Raw genomic sequence first — 17,808 nt, 5'->3', positions numbered from 1 at the left:
TGTGGAGGGGGGTTGGGTTGAGGGTTGAGTCAAAATTAGGGAACCTGGTAAGCCTGTTTGAACAGATGTGTTTTGAGGGCACGTTTGAAGCTTTGTGTATTGGTGGTGAGTCTGACAGTCTTGGGTAATGCATTCCATAGAACTGGTGCAGCTCGGGTGAAGTCCTGGAGACGGGAGTGAGAGGTGCGGATCAAGGTGGATGTTAATCGTAAGTCATTAGAAGAGCATAGGGCACGGGTAGGGCGGTAGACAGAGATGAGGGAGGAGATGTATGGAGGTGCAGCACTGTGGAGAGCCTTGTGGGTGAGCAGGAGGACTTTATATTGTATTCTGTGTTTAACAGGGAGCCAGTGTAGTGACTGGCTCAGGGGGGAAGCATCAGTATAGTGGCTGGACATGGGGATGAGCCTGGCCGCTGTATTGAGAATGGACTGGAGAGAGGAGAGTTTAGAGGAAGGAAGGCCGATTAGTAAGGAATTGCAGTAGTCAAGACGGGAGTCAAACATAACCCCAAGGCAGCGGGCTTGCTGTGTAGGGGCTATGGTCGCACCACAGACAGAGATGGAGATGTCAGGTGGAGGGTGTTTAGCAGAGGGAGGGAAGACAAGAAGCTCAGTCTTAGAAAGGTTTAGTTTTAGGAATAGGGAGGACATAGCGTTAGAGATGGCAGACAGACATTTACTGGTGTTCTGTAGAAGAGCAGGGGTGATATCACGGGAGGAGGTATATAGCTGGGTATCATCAGCATAGAGATGGTACTGAAAACCAAACTTGCTGATGATTTGTCCGATGGGTAAAGTGTAAAGTGAGAAAAGGAGAGGGCCCAGGACTGATCCCTGAGGAACCTTAACTGTAAGGGGGAGAGAAGATGACGTGGAGCCAGAAAGTGATACACTAAAGGAGCGGTCAGAGAGATAGGAGGAGAACCAGGAAAGAGCAGAGTCCTTGAGGCCGATAGAGCGGAGCGTGGAGAGGAGGAGCTGGTGGTCTACAGTGTCAAAAGCTGCAGATAGATCCAGGAGGATGAGAAGTGAATGGTCACCTTTAGATTTGGCGGTGAGGAGATCATTAGAGACTTTAGTAAGGGCAGTTTCTGTAGAGTGGTGAGGACGGAAACCGGACTGAAGGGGGTCAAGGAGAGAGTTGTCAGAGAGGTAGCGGGTTAGGCGGGAATAGACCAGACGTTCCAACAGTTTGGAGATAAAAGGAAGATTAGAGACAGGTCGATAGTTGGCAGCACAGGAGGGGTCTAGAGAGGGTTTTTTCAGTACTGGAGTGATAATGGAGTGTTTGAAAGCCGAGGGGAAGATGCCAGAGGAGAGGGAGAGGTTGAAGATTTTAGTAAGGTAAGTAGTGACAACAGGAGAGAGAGACTGGACAAGGTGTGAGGGAATAGGGTCACTAGGGCAGGTGGTGGGACGAGAGGAGGAGAGGAGTCTGGAGACTTCCTCCTCTGTTACAGGTTCAAATACTGAGAGGGAAGAGGAGGAAATACAAGAGGGAATGGGATCAACACTTCTTTGGGACTGGGAGGTGATCTCCTGACGGATGGTATCTATCTTTTCCTTGAAGTAGGATGCTAGGTCTTCAGCACAGAGGTTAGTTACGGGTGTCTGAACTTTGGGTTTGAGGATGGAGTTGAGGGTGGGTTATGGGATAGAGAAGAGATGAGAGAGGTAAAGTAAGATTGTTTAGCAGAATGAAGAGCGGAGTAGTAGCTTCTAAGCACTAATTTGTAATGTAGGAGGTTTGCATCAGTTTTAGACTTCCTCCACGAACGTTCAGCACACCTAGAACACCGTCTAAGAAAACGAGTTGAAGGTGTGTGCCAGGGTTGTGGTCGTCTGCGTTTTGCTGATTGAGGTGTGAGGGGTGCCATTTTGTCAAGGGTTGTTTTGAGGGTGTCGTGATAGCACTTGGCAGCCAGATTGGGACAGGAGAGCGAAGAGATAGGAGGCAGTGATGACTGTACAGAGTCTGTAAGTTGTTGGGTGTTGATGGCACGTAAGTTTCTGTACATGACCAAGGTTGGGGTGTCAGGAGGAGAATGAGTATTAGTGATTGAAAAGGAGAGAAGATTGTGGTCTGAGAGCCCGGTAGGAGTGTTATTAAGGCGAGAAACTGGGCAAAGTCTGGAGAAGACAAGGTCCAGGGTATTCCCACCCTTGTGGGTTGGAGAGTCAGAATGCTGGGAGAGGCCAAGGGAGCAGGTTAGGGAAAGAAACTGAGAGGCCGATGGGGAAAGTGGTTTGTCAATAGGGATATTAAAATCGCCCATGATGAGGGCGGGAATGTCAGAAGATAGAAAGTAAGGAAGCCAGGTAGAAAAGTGGTCAAGAAAGCGTCGTTGTGAACCAGGGGGGCGATATATGACTGCGACTCTCAGGGAAAAGGGCCGGAAGAGTCTAATGGTGTGCACCTCAAAAGAGGAGAATGAGAGGGAGGGCTCAGGGGGAATAAACTGGTAAGTGTAGTCCTGAGAGAGAAGTACACCCACTCCTCCACCATGTCTGTTATCAGGTCTAGCAGTATGGGAAAATTGAAGACCTCCATGGGTCAGAGCAGCAGGTGAGGCTTTGTCTGACTCTTGTAGCCATGTTTCTGTGAGAGCCAGCAGGTTGAGCGATTTATTGAGGAATAAGTCGTGGGTTTCAGTGAGTTTGTTGCAGACAGATCTAGAATTCCATAGAGCACAGTTAATGGAGATGGGGTCTGGCATGCAGGGAATCTTAATCAGGTTGAAAGGGTTTCTGTAGGTGGCCGATGAAGAGAAGCTGTGAGTAAAGTTTGGAGGACCAGGGTTAGGAGAGATGTCTCCAGCAGTAAGCAGGAGCAGAGATAGAGATAGCAGGTGTGAGTAAGAGAGGGAGGGAGGATGTTTGGAGGGAATGGGAAGAAATGGTTTATTGTATGGGAAAAAGACAGCAGGGGGGGTTAGATCAGCAGGTAGAAGGGAAGGAGAGATAAATATACTATTGCTTGATATAGGAGTTGGGGGTTTGGAGCAGAGTTTGAGTATTAGGGAAGCAAAAGTGATAGCAAAGGTGAACATTTTTGGAGAGCAGAGGAGTATATGGAATGCAGTTACCTTCAGTTCCAATTCTGGTTTAATTCATCTAGACACTTTGACTGATCAGCACTTAGAGTGATCAGCAATGACCATGGTCAGGAATGACCAGAGCAGTTCACTATATAGTTAGATAAGTAGCTAAGAAGTACTACCAGGTGTGAAACATGGGGTGGGTGGGGAAGAGATGGAAGAGGGCAGGGGTAACTGATAGAGAGAAGATTGTAAACAAACAGTTTGGGTTCACTGCTTAGAAAAGAGGGCAATAAAAGTCAATGCTGAGAAGAGTAGAGCCAGATATCATACCATGAAATTTAAACAATGCAATGGATAATGGGGGTAGGAGTAGATAGTTGAAGCCAATTCATACCATGAAATTTAAACAATGCAATGGATAATGGGGGTAGGAGTAGATAGTTGAAGCCAATTCATACCATGAAATTTAAACAATGCAATGGATAATGGGGGTAGGAGTAGATAGTTGAAGCCAATTCATACCATGAAATTTAAACAATGCAATGGATAATGGGGGTAGGAGTAGATAGTTGAAGCCAATTCATACCATGGAATTTAAACAATGCAATGGATAATGGGGGTAGGAGTAGATAGTTGAAGCCAATTCATACCATGAAATTTAAACAATGCAATGGATAATGGGGGTAGGAGTAGATAGTTGAAGCCAATTCATACCATGAAATTTAAACAATGCAATGGATAATGGGGGTAGGAGTAGATAGTTGAAGCCAATTCATACCATGAAATTTAAACAATGCAATGGATAATGGGGGTAGGAGTAGATAGTTGAAGCCAATAGTTTTTACTTTCACATCCAACACCTTACTAATCTTTTTGTAGCCCATTCCAGCTTTGTGAAGGTCAACAATTCTGACTCTGAGGTCCTGTGACAGCTCTTTGGTTTTACCCATGTTGGAGACTTGAAATCTGTGTGATCTGTCTGATTCTGTGGACAGTTGTTTTTCACACAAGTGATTAGTGAGAACAGGTGTCTTCAGGTCAGGTAACAAGTTGATTGGAAGTGTCTAACTGGTCTGTAAAAGCCAGAACTGCTAATGAATACTAAGGGATCAAATACTTATTTCACTCCATGAAATACAAATCAATTAATATATATTCCTTAGATTTATTTTCTGGATTTCCTTTTTAATATTCTGTCTCTCCATGTAAGAATACATCTACCATTAAAAGTATAGAATGATCATGTCTTTATTAGTGGGCAAACAAAGAAAATCAGCAAGGGATCAAATACTTCTTGGACTCACTGTATATACACAGCACTGATCTCCAATTGAGATCAATGCTGTGTATATAATAGAGCACGGATCCATCAGATCGGATCTCTATCTAAATAGCCCCGGACGGCTCATTAGAACGGATCTCCCCTCCGCGATCGCATTGCGGGGGGGGGAGATCCCCCACTAGACACCAGGGAGAGGGGCACAGTCACTATTCAAATGCAGCTGTCAGCTTTGACAGCTGCATTTGAATAGTTAATTAGCCGTCCGCGGTGTTCAGCTGCAGTGGCTAAGACCTGGGGTCCCTGGCTGCACATAGCAACCAGGGACTGCGGGCTGCAGAGAGGGCTCACGCCGGGAGCCCTCTCTGATCCCCCTAATGGCCGCATGAGGGGTATACCCGTCATGTGTCGTTAAGGGGTTAATCATTTTAAAGATACCTTTCTTGCCTGTGTCTGTGTTTTCATTTTCAATAAAAGTGCCTTTATTTAGTTTGTTAATAGTGTCAAGGAGGTGGAGCCTGTCGTTCTCTCTGTCCTAGCACGCCTGACTGTGCTGTATGCCCGTTTCTTGGCATATTAAGTGAAATGATATGCCCTGCCACCTTTTCACTATTCACAGACTAAAACCCCTATTACACGGGGCGATGCAGAGGAGCAAACGAGCGCCGACCTGTCAGGTCAGCTCTCACTTGCTGCTCGTTCCCAGCTTGCTGCCGGCAGCGAATGGGTAAGAGCAGGGGGAGCTGCAGGGGGGGTCTGCCCGGGTGATCTCTAGATTGTCTGGGCAGCCCATAGAGGATAGTGGCGGTTTGCTGCCGCTGCACCTATCGCACGGTGCGGCGGCAGCAGATCGATGCTATCTTAGACGCTTGTCTTTCAACATGTTGAAAGACAATGACAGACAACGATCAGCCGACATCGTTCATGTCGGCTGATTGTTGTCTTCTGTTACACAAGAGGATTATCGGCCGTATTGGGCCTTAAATACAGGGATTTTTTTCTATGAAAATAAAATCAGACAGGTAACAATGCGAAGAACAACCTAATTAGCATATTAATAAACATTAATGCGTACATGCCATTGCAAATAATTTTTGACATGCCATCAGACCAAAAATTGTTCATCACAGTTGGTCTCCCGCTCTGATTCAAAAATATAGCTGTGGAGAGATTGCAGCAGCAAAATCCACTTCCCTGCCCCTCATTCAGGCCTGCTTGAGAAAGCTCTGATTGTATGAGTTTGACTGCATCCGGAGTGCCATGGTGGTTTATCTCAACTAAATAGCCAGACATGGGTGGTTCTCCTGTGTATATCGCTGACACCCCCTTCAAGTACTATTTGAGTGCCGCTTTCAATTTACTGTGTGTGTGTGTGCGTGAATTATTATAACCCAATGTATGGCACCATTATCTATATAATTATATTGTTGTTTTTTTAGTGCATTTTTGGGACCCAAAGATTTGTTCCCTTACAAGGAATTTAAAGACAAGTTTGGAAAGTCAAACAAACGGAAAGGATTTAATGAAGGACTGTGGGAAATAGAGAACAATCCTGGAGTCAAATTTACTGGATACCAGGTATAGTGTGTTTTCTGATTCCACATACAGGACAGTAACAAAAAGCCTTGGTGTAGTGTTTATAGTGGATGAGAAAAGATAATGTGGAATTATTAATTATTTATTTGTGTGAAATTTATCTATTGTGCTCAAAAACCTTTGTGATTTTTGCACTATTTTGGCGCCCTTAGAGCAGTGTAATTTTTTTAATTGAGACATCTTCTATATTTTTACTAATACATTGCATTGGAGTACACTAAAGTTTTGAATGTATATCTATTAGAGATGAATGCAACTCGAGCATGCCTAAGTCCGATCATTAGGCATTTGAATACCGATGGCTGAAGAAGTTGGATGCAGCACTAGGGAGTCTTGGAAAACATGAATACAGCTGTACTCATGTTTTCCAGGACTCTCTAGGGCTGCATCCAACTTCTTCTGCCACCGGTATTCAAAAGCATGCTCAAATTCCACTTATCTTTAATATCTGTGTGAATATATTAGGAAGACTTTCTGTAAGATGGAACTGTACACAGGTTAACACCAGTGAATTTATACAAGTAGTGATTATTATTAATGTCATCATTGATTTTTTTATTGTAGCTAAATAGCATATTCTTGTATTACAGTACAGTTTGCAGATAAATAATTGGACAGAAAGTTTGTGGTCCTAGTTGAAGTTATAAAATGAAAAGAGAAACAAAACCTCTAGATATACTTACAGTAGAATAATAGTAAAAAGTAAAATATTAAAGAACACTTAAATTATTTTGTTTTTACAGATGCATCTGAAGGTGAGCACCATGAACTACAGGAAACAATACAAGAAAGTACAGTGAAGACAAGGAATTTTACTGTGGAGGATGTTCTAGAAAGTTCTAGAAAGTTTTGAAAAAAAGATTAAGTAGGTGCAGGTGGGACCGCTCTCAGAAAGGGGTATGTTTGCCATTCCTAGAACTAAAATCTACAGTCACTACCTAGGAAAGGCTGTATCCAAATGACCCTTGAGACAGTTTCATACATTTGTATTACAGCTGCTGGCTGTTCAAAAGAACTGATCTTAGAATTCCACTGAGCCCTACATGAATCTAATCTAGGTTCACAACTATTGGAGGGATGGGGGTTCAGAGTGTTGCAGCCTTAGGCTATGTGCACACAACAGGAATATGGTGGCTGTCTTTCTGAATGGCCGTCATTTTAGCACCAAGAGACAACCACAAATTATGATCATGAACATTATTTGTGGCTGTTTCAGCGCTAAAATGATGGCCATCCATCATTTTCTCATTGTGTGAACATAGTTTTAGGGTGTTTTCACAGTCAGCATTTTAATTGCAAAAATGTATTTAAATTAATCCTGAATGTGTTAAAGCGTAACTGTCATTTCAGGGTCATTTTTCTGAAAACATTAAATATCAACAGTTCAAGCGATTTTAAGAAACTCTGTAATAGGTTTTATGTACTAAAAGAGTTTCCTTGTGGACTGAAAAAGCAATCTCCCAGCCTCCCCCCTCACTGCAGAAGCAGCAGGATTTCTGTCTCCATTATGTGGCTATGGAGAGGGGAGGGGCTGTTAGGAGTGACTGAGCACAGAGCAGCCCTGCACAGCACAACACCCTGCAATCTTCTCTCAGTAAGTTCATAGATAAGCACTGACCTTTCTGACACCTGAATCCTGCGGTTTAGGTGCCCAGAGAGTCTACAAACAGCTGACCTTCATGTCACCTCTTCCTGCTCCCTCATCTCCCTCAGCCCCTCCCCCCTTCATAGGCTTACAATGGAGAGAGCAGAGCCCGTCTTCACTGGCTTCTCTGTAATGAAGACGTGTTTGCCTGATAATGCACAGATAAGAAGTCAGGGGGGGGGAGGCTGGGAGATTGCTTCTTGAGTACAGAAGGAGGCTTTTTTGGCTGATGAAACCTATTACAGAGTTTCTTAAAATCGCTTATACTACTGATTTCTGCAATAAAAAAAACATGACAGTTACGCTTTAAAACACCATAAATGCAAACACTAAAATGCAGTCATGTTACAGTTGTGTAAGAATAGCCCTCTTTCTTCTGGGCTCCTGTAGATCAGGAGTGAATATATCTGTGCACAAGAAACATTTGTGCCTAAGGTTCTCCTCACGTTGAACATTTTCCAGTTAGATAACTGGCTCTGTTCTCCTCTTCACTTCATTTGGCCTCAAAACATGAGTCTGTGCCTGGTCCTAATTATTATTATTATTATTTTTTCTTTTTAATTGTCTAGGCAATTCAGCAGCAGAGCTCTTCAGAAACTGAAGGAGAAGGAGGAAACGCTGCAGATGGTAGCAGTGAAGAAGAGGGAGACCAGGTGGAAGAAGATGGAAAAGGCAAACGAAAGAATGAGAAAGCCGGCTCCAAGAGGAAGAAGTCATATGCTTCGAAGGTGATATGAGCTAGTGTGATTATGTCTCTCTTTATTTTTTATCCTTAGGGTGTTCTAACATGTAGAAATTAACATGGATTTGTAGTGGATTCTGGTGAGCTACAGTAGCTGACAAGTGACAAACAACCGTTCACTGTCAATTGTTTGTAAACAGTATGTCAGTAAACTCATTTTGCTTCCCATAATGAGCCACCAGGGCTTCTCTTCAGTCTGTATTCATATTTATGAGAAGGATTTCAAAATATGGAGGACCTATATAGAAATTATTGATGCTTGTGTTAGTGCAGTGTCTGACATATGAGACTTGACTACAATGGTGGAAATAACCCTTCAAATAACCCCTGCATACAGCCAGAGCTTCCTTCTCAGTCTTAATTTCTCCCTTACTTCCTGGTTTCAGCTTCCCATGATGCACTTTGGCTGCTGTGACATTGCAAGTGCCTGCCCCTCAATTCACTTCAACTCCCATCACACACTAAACATGACCCCCTCTCTCTCTCTCTTCAGTCAGGCTGCTATATAATCACACAGGTTGTCAGCCCCTGCACTGAAGCTGCACACACATACTTTTATTTTGCAATGTAGTGTACATAGCAAAGTGACATCTGCACAATGGCCGTCCCTAATCAGGTCAGGGCAGCAGGAAAGATAAGACGGGGTCTGTCAAGGAGGGAAGATAAACAAGTAACAGGACTCCTTCACTCACTGAGTCCACTCGGCAGCAGGAGAGAGTATGAGGGGAGGGGGGGGCTGCCTATGTGCTGAGAGTCAGTAACTGAGAGAAGATAAGCAAGTGACATGACTTGCAGTTGCTCAGCCAATCGGAGCTGAGCAAGCAGAGTCACCTGACAAGGCAGGGGAGGGGGAGGCTGGTGTAAGGGTCCTATTCCACGGGCCGAGGAGGGCCCGATCAACGATGTAAACGAGCGGCAATCTGCTAGATCGCCGCTCGTTTACTGGGCCTATTCCACGGCCCAATGATCGTTGAGCGAGGGCTGCAAGGACATCGTTACCGATGTCCTTGCAGCCCTTGCAGCATCATACATTACCTGGCTGCAGGGCTTGTCCTCCGCTCTGTCTCCTCCCCGGGTCCCCCGCGCTCTATGTTCTGAATGGCCGTTCAGCTGACAGGCCACATTCAGCCAATCACAGGCTGCGGCGGTCCCGGCCTGTGATTGGCTGAGCGCTCCGTCAGCTGACCGGCTATTCAGAAGATAGAGCGCGCGGGACCCAGGTATGAAGACAGCGCAGAGAAGAAGCCCTGCAGCCAGGTAATGTATGATGATGCTGCTGCTGTTTCTTCTCAAATCGCCGGTCGCCCGCCGCGCACCGCTATTCAACCGTAGCGATGCGCGGTGGGGGGAACGATGATTTTAGGTCTGGCCCTAAATGAACGATCAGCCGATGACACGATCTCTATTTCACCGAACGATAATCGGCCGAATCAGGCCAAATGGGGCCGATCCGGCCGATTATCGTTACTGTGGAATAGGGCCCTAACAAGAGCTAGCCCAGCCCTCCTGCTGATGAATCATCATCACAAGAAGACGCAGAGAGAAGAAACTGGTGACGACAGTAATCAGGTCTGTGTGAGTTAGGACACTTCCTGGTGGGGGGTGGAAAAGACAGGGAAGGGAGGCAGATAGGTGATTGAAGAATATTACACAGTTATATAACTTTGTAATGTGCTTCAATTACTGGGAAAAAGTTTTACATGGGAGTTGTCCTTTAACATATTTGTAAATTAATGATTCCTCAACCTAGAAAACAGCTGTAAAAAAGGTATGGTATAGGTATTCTTTACTGTCCCTGAAAGTAAAATCAAGGCTTCACCACCTCTACAGCCCTCTACCATTGCAATGCAGAGAGTAGTATCCGCGGAGCTTTAATTTGCCAGAGGAGTAAAGAAAGGAAGTCTGTGTGTGTGTGCACTACAGGCAAACACCCCAGAATCAGTCCAGCCCTTTGCAATGAAAAGAATGAGAAATAGCTATATACCATGGAGGGGACTCTCTGTTTATTAAAAAAAAAATCTTTGGAAACAACATGTATGCTATAGGCTGTGTTCACATTAGCATTTTGTTTTTCATTTAACATTGTGTGTAACTATTTTTTTTAACAATTTCAGAAACCTTCAAAGCTTTCTCGGAAATCTTCAGGAGACGAGGGAGAAAAAGACAGCAAAGATGAAGAAAATAAGAGTGGTTCAGAGGCCGGCGATGCGGATAACGATACAAGAAATGCATCAGAAGTGCAGAAAAGCAGTGCAGGGGTATGATTACATTGATTTTCTGGCACTGCATAGAGCATGACAGTGTTTTATAGCTCAGCTCAGGAGTGATTTCGAACAGATGTTATGGGCTGCAGGTTTTATACTCAACACTACAGTAAAACCTCGGTTCCCGAACACCTCGGAGTTCGAACAATTCGGTTTTCGAACTAAAATTTCCCCCTGAAGTTTTGCTCGGTATCCGAACATTGCTCGGTATCCAAACAAAACCAGGGGGATAACTGTCAGCTGAACTGATGTTTAGCTGACAGTTAGAGGTGTTCAGGAACAGTGAGAGGCAGGAGCAGGCGGCTATTTAAACTTGCCGCCATGCTCCTGCTCCAATCAGCTGCGGGGGACACCCTGTAAAGAAGTGGGGAATCCCATCATGATGATGCAGAGACGGCGGGGAGCAGCAGGAGCAAGAAGCTGGTGAGCGGGGGTACGGGTGCGCCGCAGTCTATAGGGGTGTACAGGCTGGGTAAGTTTATCGGAAGCGCTCCGGGCTGGTGGGGAGAGACAGGAGGACAGTGCTGAGAGCCGGCTTCTTTACAGCCTGTCCCCGCAGTGAGAGGCAGGAGCGGGCGGCTATTTAAACTTGCCGCCGTGCTCCTGCTCCTCTCAGCTTCCGGGGACACCCTGTAAAGAAGCGGGGATTCCCCTCATTATGATGGGATTCCCCACTTCTTTACAGGGTGTCCCCCGCAGCTGATTGGAGCAGGTGCACGGCGGCAAGTTTAAATAGCCGCACGCTCCTGCCTCTCACTGTTGGGTGGGATGTGGAGTGTTTTTGCACTCTGTGGGCCGGGTGCTCTGCACCTGACCCACGGAGTGTAAAAACCTAATTAATCACATTTACATTGTTCCCTATGGGAACTTACAGCTCGGTTCTCGAACTGCTTGGTTCTGGAACAGCCTTCCAGAACCAATTATGTACCACTGTATTTGCTACAGCACAGTTTAACCACATAAGGACTGCCTGCCATAAATTTACAGCAAGCACTCCTATTCCTTAAATCCATGTAAATTTAAATTTTAAATAGGGTGGCCATGAAAATCTTAAACTCTCCCTACTGCCTTCTCGTGGCATTGAATAACCAACAAGCCATACTTAGCTGTGCAGTTTTCTGGCCCTGGCTGTGCTCCTGTTTTGCCTTCTTATGATGATGTCAGTGGAAGCCGGCAAAACAAGAGAGTTTAAAGGAAATCCTTCACTAGGTTTATGCTGCTTTAAATGAGAATAGCAAAAACTAGTGACAGAACTGCTGAACAGATCAGTGTATTACATAATTCTGTTCAGCCGTTCTCCTAATATGCAGAAGAACAGGATTTTACATCATGCTGTTTAGCTTCTCTGTCATTAGTTTATGATACCCTTAGATAGGACAGCCTAAACCTACTAACAGAATCTCTTTATGATTTCATTCTCTTATCCACAGAGCTACTGCCTTTATGATACTGGTTATCATGATAATGTGATCATTGGGAGGCTGGTACCAAAACGCAGTTGCCGGGTATAATTGGCTCTAGCAGTAAAAATTAGTCTGGTGTTTCTTGCCTATAAGCTGAGGGATGAGAAGCACAACTAAAAAGTATTTTAGTAATTTAGGTTAACATTATATAATCACCAAAAAATTTGATAGTAAGTAAAAAGGCATATGTTTTACTATTTTTTTCTTTAGGCTTTGTTCACACACTGTAAAAAACGGCCATTGTTTTTTTTTACAAGAACGGCCTTTGTTTAAATTGCTAACAATGGCAATTAAAAAAAAAAAAACATTGTGTGAACATAGCCTTTGTGAGTAAAGCACAGGAAAGGCCAGTTATTTTTTCCATCTAATGTCTACATATACTGCGCCCTCTGCTTGACGCTTCATGTAAATACATCTGATTTGTGACGTCATTTTTTTTTTTTTTTTTTTTTTGAGACATTGAAGCCTGTCTGAACTAGTAAATTGAGGGAAATAACAGTATATGTGCATTTCCCATAATTAGTATACAATAGGAATTTGTCTTATGTAAAAACATATTAAAAAATACATTTTGTCTGGTGTTCTCCTTTAATTATATGATTGACTTTATAGTCAATAGTAATGTAAGGCTTTAATTGAGAATGTTATTTTGGACAAATTGCTAGCCAAAAAGCGTTTCCTTTACTGTAGAATACTCTGGTGTTTCTTTATTTTGTTGATTTTAGGGAGAAATTTGTGCACTTCTGGACTTGAAAATTAAGACTGAATGTTTGTGTACACTGATCTCTACTGAATACTGTGCCATGGAAAGAAACTGTGGGTGGACAATAACGAGTTTAGGTTTTGGTGAAGTAACTTTCATTTGGAACAACACAGAAATACAGAAAAAAAAATCTTTTAGATATTGCACCACAAATTACAGTGTAAGGCTATGTTCCCACACAGTATTTTTGCTCAGTATTTTGATCAGTATTTTATATATTTTTGAAATTTAGTGGATGGCTCCTATTTAACAGCTGCTTTAAAATAACAGCTGTTTTAAAATAACAGCAATTATTTGCCATTAAATGGCAACAATCCATTCAATTTTAACAGTGTGTGAACATAACCTTTCTGTGTTTTATATCCACTCCTGGGTTTGGTTGACAAATACTGACAAAAGTAGTGAGCAAAAATACTGTGTGGGAACATAGCCTTAGGCCATGTTCACAAAACGTATGTTTTGCATAAATCACGGCCGAAATTCGCATCAACAGCTTTGAATTATGCAAAACATACTCCGGCTCCCGGCCGGAGCTTATACACATAGTTTATGCTCCGGCTGGGATTCCAACCGGCAGCACGAAAAACTGACATGTCAGTTTTGTGCAGCCACTATTCATTGAACAGCGGCCGCAGACATGTCAGTTCACACAATGTAAAGTGCGGCTCTGGCCTCACTCTCCATTGTGTGCGATGGTGAATTGGGTTGAGGGCGCCCATGGATCTGCCCACATCCGAATTCAACAAAATGAAGATCATTAGGCCGATACTGCACTGTATTGGCCGGGATGATCTTCACTAGCCGGCCGTGACAGAATGGCCGGTGTTATACACTGTGTGAACCGGGCCTAAATCTTTAAGATCCAAGAATTATATGCAGATTTTGTTACAGTGAAAATCTGTATTATGAATTGACATACTGTAGGGTAAGAAATCTGCACTGCAGGATACTTTTTCATGAACATATAGATAAGATTTAGCTGTGATGTGTGTACTATCAGCTAAGAAACAAGTTTCAGCGTTTATATTTTGCATATACTAATATGAGAGTTTTTGGTTTAATAATAGATTACAGTGTAAACAACTTAGGTGTAATAGGAGTGTTTGCCTCAAGTGTTTACAATGTGATGGACTTTGAAGAGCACTTGTAATAACAGCTCAGCATTTTACAATAATCATCTTTTAAACATTCTGCTTTTCTCTTTCGTGAAGATATTCTCATACAGACATTATTACTAATAAGAATTTAATTTTCTTAATTTGAGTGCTCTGGGCCGTAGCATTTGTAGAGCACTCGGTTTCGTAACTACCTTTTGAAAATGTAATCTATATAAACAGGACAATGATATGTCATAACTATGCTAACTATTGTAAAAAAGAAAAACAACTTTTACTACTATATATCACATGATATAGGGCAGACAGAAACATCAGCTTGATCTTATAATACTTTCTGAATGTCTACAGCATACTGTACTATTATTGTGCTTCAGGGACATCTTTATATACAGCTTCCAATGTAGGATGTTCTGTAAATCAGCCAGTTCTAATGATCTGTCAGAAGACTAGAGCTGACCGTATACATTTAGCATGAGTCAGCTTTTGCTGGGATCTGCCTACAATCTAACATGTATACAGTTTGCACCCATAAAACAAATTGTGAGGGATATGAAGGATCAGGTGTTTTGGACTTCATGATGGAACACTGCCGTGTCAACTTGGCCGCAAAGATCTTTAATAACTGTATATGTCGGATTAAACACACTTTTTTACTGTGTCCTTCTGCATGGGAAAGTAGTAGATTACAGTTTCCTATATAGTAAAATAGAGGTTTTTCTGATACACTTTGGTCAAGGTTATCCTTTCTTGCATGTTAAGCCTCATACTATATTCAGCATGAACAGTACACCAAAACATGTTCTTCTTGAACAAAAGGTTTTACAAAGGTGTTTTGTGATTTTCTTGCAGAATGTATATGCAAGAGGTGGGTCCCGTAAGAAATGCACAGATGCTAAAGAGAAATTATAAATCTTAGTGGCACACAGGCAAGATTTGGTGAGCATACAGTGAATTTCCCATGTGATATGAACTGGGCACTGCACACATATATGTAATGTAAGGATAACGTGCAAGCAAGATCTGTCTGCATTATATATCTCTAAGAAATAGAAAATATGTTGAATTTTTTGTCTGTCCTGCGATATGGAAACTGTCATGTTTAGATACACACATTTATTCCCATAGTCGGTGCATCCAGTATTTGTCCTTAGAAATCAAAATGCATATTTAACCAATTTACACATTTTATATATAGTATTTGCTGTGCCTGATGCTTTGCTTTAACCTAGGACTTGTAATACATTTATACCAGCAGACAGTTACATTATATTTATTGTGTCACCTGTCTGCCATTTATGCAGTGTTCCCAACTAGTAGCTCAGCAACCATATATCACTGTCTAAGGCCAGAACATGGGCACCTACTGTACATTTATTATTGTAAATAGTATTTGTAGTATTACAAAACATAGGTACCAGGAAAAGAACCATATAACTGTCCCCTTACTACTGCATCAGGATCCTAGAATAAACCCTTTGCACTTGAAACAGCAATGCCAAACTAGACAGTACCAGCATTATATAAGTGCACCTGTATCAGTTAGTAATCCATCACACATGTAGATTTTGTTTTCTTTGTCCTGATGTGGCGCAGCTCCACCTGGTGAGCTTCATCTTTGAATATGGCTGTCAAATTATAGAAAGGTTGGAGATGCCTGATTGAATAATAAAAATAATGTATATGCCTTTCTTTGTGTTCCAAATAATAAAGATTAAAAAAAAAGAAAGTAACAAAATCTTTAGTGCGTGTGAGTGAAGATATGCCAACCTAATAGATCAGTGCCTGTTTACTGAGCCTATTAGACGGCTTGATAATAGTTTAGCAAGGGCTGATTCAGACAATTATTGCTTTGTGTAATAGGGCCCTTATGATCGGTGGTGGGAGTCCCATCTATCAGCTAGTCACTACCTATCTTGTGCACAGAGAATAACTTTTAATTGTAAGGGGCTGTTCACACTGAGCAAATTTGACGGAATTCCGTGGTGGAATCCTACCTGCCTCCATTCTCCACCCAAAGAATTGGAATTCTGCAGAATTTGTGTGAACAGCCCCTGATGCCCCTATTCCACGAGTCGTTTGTAGGAGCAAACGAGCGCTATTAGCGCTCGTTTGCTCCTCGTTCCCCGCTCGCTGCCGCCGCTATTCAACGCGGCGTCAGCGAGCGGGTGAGTGCGGGAGGGGCGGCGGGGAGCTGCTGGGGGGGCTGCCCGGGGGATCGCTGATCGTCCGGGCAGCCCATAGGATATAGCAGCATCTGCTGCCGAAGGTCCTATTCAATGGAGCGACGGCAGCAGATCGCTGCTATATCAGTCGCTTGTTTTTCAACATGTTGAAAAACAAGCGACTGCAACGATCAGCCGACATGAACGATGTCGGCTGATCGTTGCACTCTATTCCACGGGACGAATATCGTTCGTAGCGGCCGTTATCGGCCGAATACGAACGATATTGCTCCTCTAAACGACCCGTGGAATAGGGCCTTAAGAATACCCCTTTAAGGCACTAAAAATTCTAAACTGCTAACTGTAAAAAGAAAATGTAAAAAAGTTATATATATATGTTTCGACTGTAAACTACTTGAAATTAACATTTATTTTTTTTGTGTGTTTTTTTTTCCCCAGACTTAACTAAGTGCAGCATACGGTGGGAAGAGGTCCATATTTCGCAGTTTAGTATTCTTGGATTTGATATGGCGCAACACATTTAATTGTTGCCACCAAGAATTTGTCAGTTTGTATGCATAATATCACGTTCCTGTTTGTTGTGTTTGCTGGCATCAGAAGTGTTTCTCCTCCAGGGGGCAGCTTTTCATTTTCCATTATTCTGTTGCATGATGTTGCCCTTTAAACTAGCTAATGTTATGTTTTCACAGATTTCAACAAGTGTAATTATTTCTAATTAAAGAAAAGTGAATTGACTTACATGTGTAATAATACAACAACAAAACTTTAGAACACATTGATAAATATCCACATTCAGATAAGATATTTGTAGTTGATGGGTTTGCCATCCTATTTTTAGCTGTCATTCTTTATAGACAAGTCTAAGAGCAAGGCCTGCAGATATTGGTAACTTTGCCTGGGCATAAACGGTAGATCAATGTATTTTTGTTGCTCACCACTATAAATGTTAGATGCTATTTGTACGTTCTTAGTACAAAATTTATGGCAGCTTTTTAAACATGTATTGTTAACAGAAGCGGTATTCACATAACTAAAAAAAAAACACAAAACCTTCACATTCAAGAGGAAAAGATAAAGGGAATTAAGCCGAATGTTTTCTGAATGCTAATATTCAGTCAGTACTATTTAACTAGCATGTTGTTTAGTTTTGTATGTAATTGTGTTGATGAATTCCAGAAGCATTCTGAAGTTGCGTAGTAAACTGAAGCTGATGTGAAACAACTGTCTTTATTGGGTTGCCAAGCCTGTGATTTGTAATGGAAAGTAACGTTATACTTAGTACAAATATATAGTATAAATACAAGTATAGTTAGTACAAAAATAATACTATTTATTTTTGGGACATCGCTGTCCATCCCCATTTCTCATACTTAAAAAAAGGAAAAGGGATCTTTGTGTGCCTCTGAAGACACAAATACTCACTTAGGACTTATGGCCCTATTCCACGGAACGATTATCGTTCATTTTCGGACGATATCGACCGCTACGGACGATAATCGTTCCGTGGAATAGAGTGCAACGATCAGCCGACATCGTTCATGTCGGCTGATCGTTGCAGTCGCTTGTTTTTCAACATGTTGAAAAACAAGCGACTGATATAGCAGCGATCTGCTGCCGTCGCTCCGCTGAATAGGAGCATCGGCAGCAGACGCTGCTATATCCTATGGGCTGCCCGGACGATCAGCGATCACCCGGGCAGCCCCCCCGCAGCT

General features: G+C 42.6%; 1 protein-coding gene across 2 annotated transcripts in view; it reads left to right on the top strand.

Annotated features, from left to right (window-relative positions):
* The window catches only part of HDGFL3 (HDGF like 3), a 32,556-nt gene extending 15,034 nt beyond the window's left edge, over positions 1 to 17,522 (top strand). For both annotated transcript variants that reach the window (XM_069983590.1, XM_069983596.1), the window contains exons 3-8: positions 5,762 to 5,900; positions 6,662 to 6,673; positions 8,133 to 8,291; positions 10,420 to 10,563; positions 14,763 to 14,849; positions 16,535 to 17,522. In XM_069983590.1, the coding sequence (XP_069839691.1) occupies positions 5,762 to 5,900; positions 6,662 to 6,673; positions 8,133 to 8,291; positions 10,420 to 10,563; positions 14,763 to 14,822 (514 nt within the window). In that variant the 3' untranslated portion in view covers positions 14,823 to 14,849; positions 16,535 to 17,522. The remainder of the gene's footprint in view (positions 1 to 5,761; positions 5,901 to 6,661; positions 6,674 to 8,132; positions 8,292 to 10,419; positions 10,564 to 14,762; positions 14,850 to 16,534) is intronic.
* Positions 17,523 to 17,808: the final 286 nt, after the last annotated feature.

Source organism: Dendropsophus ebraccatus, chromosome 1 (assembly GCF_027789765.1).
Source record: "Dendropsophus ebraccatus isolate aDenEbr1 chromosome 1, aDenEbr1.pat, whole genome shotgun sequence".
NCBI lineage: Eukaryota > Metazoa > Chordata > Amphibia > Anura > Hylidae > Dendropsophus > Dendropsophus ebraccatus.
The sequence above is the reverse complement of the archived record's forward strand: the minus strand, read 5'-3'. Positions and strand labels throughout refer to the sequence as shown.